The 8,989-nt window shown below is 30.7% G+C and overlaps 2 protein-coding genes across 5 annotated transcripts; one reads left to right on the top strand and one right to left on the bottom strand.

Moving 5' to 3' along the window:
* Positions 1 to 684: 684 nt before the first annotated feature.
* Vta1 (vesicle trafficking 1) lies at positions 685 to 4,643 on the top strand. Of its 4 annotated transcripts, XR_003820237.2 has the most exons (5): positions 685 to 1,001; positions 1,187 to 1,624; positions 1,686 to 1,826; positions 1,996 to 2,222; positions 2,288 to 4,643. XR_003820237.2 is itself a non-coding variant. In XM_029306881.2 (4 exons), exons 1-4 carry the CDS (start codon positions 887 to 889, stop codon positions 2,145 to 2,147), a joined length of 816 nt encoding a protein of 271 aa, XP_029162714.1. In that variant the 5' UTR covers positions 685 to 886; the 3' UTR covers positions 2,148 to 4,643. The 4 variants fall into 4 exon arrangements, 3 of the variants coding, with proteins under 3 accessions (XP_029162714.1, XP_029162713.2, XP_029162712.2); XM_029306881.2 differs by having other exon boundaries at positions 1,716 to 1,826; positions 1,996 to 4,643; XM_029306880.2 differs by having other exon boundaries at positions 1,689 to 1,826; positions 1,996 to 4,643.
* LOC114934336 (putative acetylcholine receptor chaperone) lies at positions 2,289 to 8,973 on the bottom strand. The gene is made up of 4 exons (XM_029307029.2): positions 8,480 to 8,973; positions 5,381 to 5,519; positions 4,982 to 5,088; positions 2,289 to 4,905 (listed from the first exon to the last, which is right to left on the bottom strand). Exons 1-4 carry the CDS (start codon positions 8,588 to 8,590, stop codon positions 4,792 to 4,794), a joined length of 471 nt encoding a protein of 156 aa, XP_029162862.1. The 5' UTR covers positions 8,591 to 8,973; the 3' UTR covers positions 2,289 to 4,791.
* Positions 8,974 to 8,989: the final 16 nt, after the last annotated feature.

Below are 8,989 nucleotides of genomic sequence, written 5' to 3'. Positions count from 1 at the left end.
TATGTATATCTAAGAAAATACACACAAGAATAATAAATATTATTTATTGATATAAATATTATTTATTATTAAAAATATTTTAATTTGTATAATTATTTACAATTATATGTATTAATAATTTATAATTTAATTATGTAATTGTATATATTTTTATTGTAAAAACGAAATATATACATATAAAATATATCAATTTTTTAAGATTGTTCTTATATATATATATATATAATAGATCAGTTATTAATCATATATATTGTCATTTTTACATATACGTCATCATAAATTATCAATCTATTCTCCGACAAATCTGTAAGATAATATAAACATATAAGAAATAATAATTGATAATTATAATAATATATTAATAATATATATTAATTAGATATTTCCATATATGTATATTTTTCAGATTATATATAAAATGTAAAATTTAATTGATAAATATATATAAATATAATTATTTAGCATTTTATTTAATCTAAAACAGTTTATTTTTCTTATGTGGATCTTTTAGCACTCGAAAAATTATTTTGCAAAGAGGTATATATTAAATATATTTTTTTTTAGCAAAGTTAAAAAATATTTTAAATTCTGCGTTGAAAACGCAAAAAAATTTGAATAAAAATTATAAATAATTGATATTATCGATTGGCGCTAAAGTATATTTTCCTTCTTTATCTTGGGAAAAATCCTGACCGCAGTGTATATATGCGTGTACAATACGAGAATAATTGGTTATACTCTGATAAATCATCTTTAATCAAGTATTAGAAGGATCCTGGTAATTAAAATTCGTGCGTTAAAAAATATATTTCCGATTATTTTCGAGAAATAATTTGAGGAAGAGGAGAATTAAACTTTCATCATCTTTGACGTCTCTGTTACTTCGATGGCATTGACAGGACCCGACTTGCCGAAGACTCCGGCTCCTCTGAAAAGCATTCATCAATATTTAACGATCGCGGCGAAGCACGATCAGCGAGACTGTGTCGTTAGTTATTGGTGTACGTATATAATAATATATACATTTCTATTTCTTAGCTATGTGAAGATATTTTTCAGTACTAAAATATTGTCAGTGTCTCTTACACCTTTATTTAGATATATTTTTTATTGGGTTTCTAATAACCATTTCTTGCTTCTACTCTAATAAACCAAAAAAACATCAAAATTTATCTCACCCAAACAGGCCGTCTTTATGCTCTTCAAACTGGATTGAAGCTATCTACGAAGACATCGGAGGAAACAAATTTCTTATTAAAGTTAATGGACTGGCTGGAGGCAACAAAGAAGGAATTGCATGACAACGAGGCCATCACTAACGATGTAGCTGCTCAAGCACACTTGGAAAATTGGGCCTTGAAGCTCTTCTTATATGCCGATAAGAACGACAGAGCTGCAAATTTCTCCAAGAACGTAGTGCAGAGCTTTTATACCGCACAGGTATTGTATGATGTGTTGACACTGTTTGGAGAACTGAGCGTAGAAGCAGCACAGAATCGAAAGTATGCGCAATGGAAGGCAGCTTATATCCACAACTGCTTGGTGAATGGGGAAACTCCAGTACCAGGGCCGATGAAAGAAGAAGGTGAAGAAAATGATGCTGTTGAGCCATCGAACCAAGATGGTAAGACTATTTGTTCTTTCGTCAAGTTATTAAATATTAAGAAACATTTTTTTATGATCAGTAGATGAAGATGCAGATTTGAATTTTGCAGCTGAAAGTCCCAAGGATAATACTCCCCAAAATTTTCCATCTATTCCTGCAAATCCACTAAGTACAAGAACTCAGTTATTTGATCCAGAAGATGCTGCATATAAGACGGAAAGTAAGTTCTATAATATATGTTTTAAAATTTTTATTCATAAAAATATTTATGGAAATAAGAAAACAAATAAATAATTAAAAATGCAGTATATTTGTGCACATTGTGTATCTTTAAAGATGCAGAATGATGTGAAATAATTATTTCATTTTTGTATAATAAAATTTTATAGGCGGTGCTACTCTGACGGTAGAGCAAATTAGTAAGGCTCAAAAGTTTATGAAATGGGCGAATAGCGCATTGGACTATGATGATATATCTACTTCTGTAATGAATCTGCGGAAAGCATTGCATCTTTTAACTACTGGCCAGGAACCTGCATAGAGGAAGAAAGCGCAACTATATAACTGCTTGCTTTGCAATTATCTGCGTTAAACTTGTCGCCTGTTTCCTGTAATGGTCAGTAAAAAATATTTTATTAACATTGAACAATTTTTATATACGTGCAACTTTTTTGAATACAGATAATAGAAGGCGAAAATAGAAACAAGTTTACAATAACTAGTCAAATTGGCCTTGAATAATACGTATGTGTTGCACTTATATATAATTAAAACGAAGGTTGTTACAGATTACGTTTTTAGCTGTTGTTGTTCACAATAAGATATAATTGTAGATTGATCATATTTATTAAAATTACTTGCCGTGAGAACTTCAATATGTTCTCTAATAAAAATTCCAACGTCGCAATATTCTGTTCCTCAAATAATGTTTTTAATAACATTATCAATGTAAACATTTTTTCAGAAAGAAAATTATTGTTATTTATAAACTAAAGAAATTAAGAATATTTAAATATCATAAGTCAATTAAATATTACAAGTTCCTGAAAAATTATAAATTATCCTGAAAAAAAATTAAAAATGTTAAAATAAATCTCATTGCAAATATTAACTGAAAATGTTTTGAAGTAGACAGCTTGATATATGATTTTTGAGGAACAGCACGTTATATATTTGCGAACTTTAGAATTTAATTTTCCGTAAATAAAATGGATTTATTATATTTCGTGTCGCGGGATGTATACACTTAACACATCTCTTGTACATAATATATTTTTTTATATATACTTAACGCCGGAGAAAAATAAATAAATAAAATATATATACACACATTCATGAATATTGATCTTCTCAATTTCCTTATTTTTATTAAACATTGCATAATATAAAAATGTGGTTATATCGAAAAGTTTTAACATTTAAATGACAATACACAATACTTTCTTGGTACAACATTTAAACGACGTAATTATATGCGTATTTCATTGTGATTTTATATACAAACAAGAAAATTCCAACATTTAACATAATTATGCTTTGGACAAAGATATACCATATGGTATATCTTTCAAGTCCAAAGCAAATTAATAATTTATAATAATTATTATATTTTTATAAAGAGAGAAAGATGTCGATTTTATTCAAGTGCATAAACATTCCACAAATTATTACCAATATATCCTTCGCGTGAAAATATGATTGTGGATATTGAATGGTGATTAAAGAGGTCTATCTATTGATTTCTGACTTTTAATTTCGGTTTTATTTATCAAATCGTCCGATCACACACTCATTCTTATTCGCACGTGAAGTTTTTAAGAAATAAATTAACATTTCATACGCGTTTTGTGTGTTGTGTCTCGATTACGAAGAAATTCATTTTCTCTATATATCCATACACGCATCCTCGCACGAAATATTATAAGGACACATTCATTCAAGTGGCAGTTAGTACCTCATGCTTAAGCTAACGTCACCGAGAACCGATCGCATCAATGTCGATTAATGACAAATTAATTTAATTTAACTTAATTTAATTTGATTAAATTTTCTTTCTCCGCTTATATCATAACTAGTCCCATACATATCATGATTTTCTTTATATTATACTTGTTTATATCGTGTCTATATATAGAAGGACTATCTCTAGTTTTATTTTATTTTTGTAGCTATATATATTTTTTAATTGTTTATATAGCTGCTTATATTACAATATTTTGTAGCTATAAATATGTTTGTATTTGTGTACGATAGTCGTTATTTTGTAATTATAAAAGGGATAAAAAGATACGAAGAATTATTAATCGGAATAAGTTAATCATAAGTTTAAAATTAACATTGATAATAATTATTTCTGCTGCCTTGTTTTTTTGTATCATTGTTCTACCTGGTATAATATAAAGAGAGATAATTCTTTTAAGCATGGCCAGCGGAAATCGACATTGATGCAATAATATCTTGTCTTAATAATGGATCCAATTGTTGCGGGATGAAACACTATCACATCGATTAGCGAAAACAACCGATCTCTCATCGGACTGCGATTACTATTAATATTAACAATCAAATTTTGTATTACAGATTCAATTTAATTAATCACTAAATTAGTTGTATAGTGCATCAAGATAAATCCGTATTTATATCAAATAATTTGCGCCATGAATGATAAGAAAGGTATATAAAGCTAAGAAATTTTTTTTTCCAATTGCAAATCTTATCGCGTCTGTAAACTTAACGACGCGCGCTTTTTATTCTCTAAACCATATATTGCAATATAAGTGCTCAAAGTAGATATAGAGTGCAACGAAGATTCATCTCACTATTCGCATTAAAAATCATCACCGTAAATCATTCAGTTCCCATCTCGCTTCTTCTTTCAAAAGCGCATATTCTTCACTAATTTAACATATGATCCCAAATGATGTTTCTTTTTCTTCCTAGATATTATATATAGATATAGTTTCTTGTCGAGTATCTCTCAAGTTTATACACATCAAAAAAGAAAGAAAAAAGATGTTGAATAAATGGTGCCTCTCGAGGTTTTTTGAAAAAAAATGAAAGAGAAAGATGTTTGAAATAAATAAACCCTAACTTTACGGTGTTTCGTAGTGTTCCAGAAACGAAATCGTGAGATTCAAGTGAGTTAACGTGATAAAAAATGACGCGTTCTTCAAATGTAATCCCGCTCAGTCTTGCTTCTTAGCTTTGTCATCGACGCCGTTTGCCGTCACCGATTGCGTATCCTCTCGTCTCAGCTGCCAGTCGATCACCAATCGCCCCGTCAGCATAAAGAAGAATACCTGAAGAAGGATCACATTTCATTTTTTATACTAGATCACGTGATGGAAATACGTGAAATTTAATGAAATTACTCACCAGTGCCGGAGCGATCCTCTCGAACTTATCGTTGACCATGTAATGGGAGTACACGGCCATCAGCATCAGGAGAAGCAGCACAGTGTTCGAAAAGTTCTTAACTTTGTCTGAAAAAAAATTTATCACGATATTAATTTTCTCGAATCTTTCTAATTCAAAGTTTGTAAGATACAAAACGTTTCTACAATAGAGTTAAAAAATATACACAGAAATGAAAATCTATATGTGAATTTAAGTATCTGTGAAAAAATTCTAGGTATCTACAGTAAATTTAACAGTAAATTCGTGTTAATCAGTCAATCAGGTCAAGAATCGATGATGTGTGAAGAAAATCTTCGCAAAACGGATATATGTATATAATCTGACGCAGAAGTGGAGTAGTTGATTCTTTGCACCTACGACTTGGAATAATCGCCATGGCGAGGCCGCAGATGATCTCGAGGGAGCCGACGACTCTTCGATACCACTTGCTGGGTACCTTGAAGTCGAGCGTCCCCGAGAGCGGGAACACTTTTGCGTATTTGACATATTCCTTTCTCTGCGAAACAAGAAAGGGAAATTAGTATTTTAAAATATCGGTAAACATAGGTTTAAAAAATAGAAAATAAACCGTTTGTATATCAAGAGATTATACGTAGAGATAGAAAGTAATCAAATTTAAATATAATTAAAGGAAAAATTATTGATAGAAAATAATATTAAATATTTAATATATGGTCTCAAATAATTTTTTCTTTAAGAAAATCGAAACATGAACTATGTTTTGAAAACGTAAATAAATAACGAATTATACTTTTTAGATAATTAGAATCTTTAACAAAAGATTGTTATTTCTCTCTACTTTCTTATCATGATTAAATTTTAAATATAAAAATATAAAATACAAAATATATATATATATATATAAATCTCGTTAAAAAATTATTCAAATAAAATATCTCATTGTGTGTCTAATTATTATACGTTATATATTTATTTAAGTTTAATATCATAGTATGTAATGGCAAAATAATTGAGAAAGCCCGTCTTGGCAGTCTCAGACAATTCAACGAGGATATGAAGAAAATGCGAAGTATATAAATATCATTCGCCAGCAAGTCAGCAAGCTTATTGGCGTTTGACCAAACAATCTGTACGAGTGTTTACTTTAATATCATTTTCGTTGGGTAATGTCGTAGTTACCGAAATAGCGGAATGATACACCGAACGATTTGCCTTATATTAGATACTTTGCATTACTTAATTTTTTTAAAAATGTTTGCAAAAGGAAAACGATATAAAATATTGTAAGTTTTTTAACAAGAGACAAAATTTTGACAATAATTAAACACATTGTGTTTATCACACATACATATATCTATATATAATTTATCAATCGTTCAAAATATTTTGCGAGGTGAAAGCTTGTATGTATTCTAATACGTTCCTGATACTATATATCGTTATTGAGCGTGTGTATATTTTTACATCATCTATAAAGAGCTATACGATATGGCATGCGCCTTATAATGTGATTTCAGAAATTTATATTTTTTCTAACAGTCTTGAGATCCTTTCATTGCAACTGTCATAATCAGCTGATTGAACTGTCATAATCAAGTATTGTTATCGTATTAATCAAAAATTGTAATTTTCTCTCAAAATTGTAGTTTTATTTTTATAAAATTAATTTTAGCATCTCTTCTTTTATTTTATCACAATTATATCAATTGTTTTAAAAAATTGATAAAATAATTATCAATGGATTGTATGATAAGACAGGTATAAAATAAATTGGAATGAAATATAAATTGTGGATGTGCCAAACTGTAAAATGTCAATTATAATTTTAGCAGTCATTTGAATCGTGTTCTTCTAATTCTAAAGAGTGCCAAGATATTAAATAAAAAATATAACTAGTTAATTTAATCTCAATTATATATATATACAATATATAATATACATATGTTAATACAGTTTCTGAAATCCTTATTAAGATTTGTTTAAAATTTTTTTGTACGTGGCAAAATTTACTTTTAAAACAATGCATCAATTCTGTTAATCTATTCAAATTTATTTTTTAAATGCGATAACTATTGTTTCTAATATCTTCAAATTTACAATTTTCTTAATTTGGTTTTTGTACATAATTATACAGATTTATGTATAATAGAGTGAAGAATACATCGTATGAAAATCTTAAGAAGCATCCATTTAAATTTAAACTTAAATGTGTGTAGGGAGATTAAGATTGAGAAATTTAAAAGCATCGCGCATGCGTGCTTCCTATTAATATCATTTAATTAGAATATAAATTCTCGCTAAATTGAAATTATAAAGAGGCATTTTGGTAACTCTCTTTCTTTAAAAAAAAAAAACATATTAATTAAAATAAATTAATATACTTCGCAAGGCAAAATTTTCTCATAGGATACGATATAAATGACACGTTCTTTAAATTTATAAAGGGTCAGACAATAATTTGCTACTTAAAGCTCCACATAGTGAAGATACCGACATTTGCATATGAGAAACTATTATAAAAATCTATTATAAAATAGATCAACGATCTTCGCAAAGCGTCATACGTTGAAACACGCGGAAACGGACATCGTGGGAACCTGGACATCGCTCCCTTGAGTGGCGAGGGGAAAACGCCATCAACACGTTACATAATCAGCCAAGCCGGGCTCTCCGCCGCATGACAGACGGGATACAGATGTACACGCGGTGCGTATATCCACTTTCGTACATCGAAATTACATAAGCAAGCGGAGGCGAGACGGACAATATATGTATACAAGTGACAAATGGCGGCCAGTCTGTCAATTCGACATAATCACAAATAGTCTCTCTTTTCCTCACTGTTTATACAATTATTTGTTATATTTCTCCCCATTATTTTATATATAATTACTTGATTTTTTTTTCCTCGCTATTTATACAATAATTTTCTTCCTCATTACTTATAGAATTATTTTTTATCTTTTGTTTCCATTATTTATATAATTATTTTAATTACCTAATTGTTAATAATTAATTAATTGAACGTTACATTCAAGCAATTTGACAGTCAACAGATCAAATGAATAACATATACATTAATAATGATAGATTGATAGATTCTGACATCTGTCAAACTCGCAACCATTTTAATTGGATTAAATCTTTAACTTAGCATCCACAAAACAGTGATTGATATATCATAGTTAATGCGAAATTAACTTCTTTTTCGCTTCAACAATGATTTATCTTCTATCAATTTCGATTTCGTTAAATGTATCATCATTCGACTGTCAAATTTTAATGAATCGACCTTCATCAATCTCTCGCTTTATCGGAAACCCGTTGATCAATTATTCGCCAGCTCGAATTACAATAATACACCGGATGGGAGGAGCGGTTTAACGACAAAAGATACGTTTTTTATTGATTTCTGAAGTCAATAAAACAACAGACACCACTCATCCCTTACAATCAGCGTCTTATTAAAGCGAACGGAGGGACTGGAGGACTCACCAGGTCCTTGTGCAGGTCCTTGCTGATGTGCGACGTCAGCTTCATGGTGCCGACGAAGACGAAGAATATCCCCAGCAGCACCGAGAGCGACTTCAGCACTATAGAGCCCATCTTGACCGGGCCCTGTGTGTACGCGAATGCCGCCGATCGATTACCGGAAGCGTCCCGTGATTAAGCGCGGATCTCGCACCTCGTCGTCGAGGCGGAGGGAGACCGACAGAGAGAAAGAGGGGGAGAGATAGATAGAGAGAGAAGAGAGAAACGATACAGTCTAGGAGCACATGCCCGCGAGAAATGAAGCTCGTTCCTCCGGAGGTTGTTAGAAGACGAAGGTGACGACGACGACGACGGCGGCGACATCCATAGCGCGGGTCGTTTCGACGTCCTCTGACGCCGCGGACGTCTCCCTTCTCCTCTTTCTCTTCCTCTCTGGTGACGATGACGTCAGCGGCCGACGCGCGCCGGCTATTTTCTGATCGATATACGGAGCAGTCGCGGCCGCTTCTCATC

Source organism: Nylanderia fulva, unplaced genomic scaffold, assembly GCF_048542155.1.
Source record: "Nylanderia fulva isolate GAGA-0341 unplaced genomic scaffold, ASM4854215v1 Scaffold24, whole genome shotgun sequence".
Lineage (NCBI taxonomy): Eukaryota > Metazoa > Arthropoda > Insecta > Hymenoptera > Formicidae > Nylanderia > Nylanderia fulva.
The sequence above is the reverse complement of the archived record's forward strand: the minus strand, read 5'-3'. Positions and strand labels throughout refer to the sequence as shown.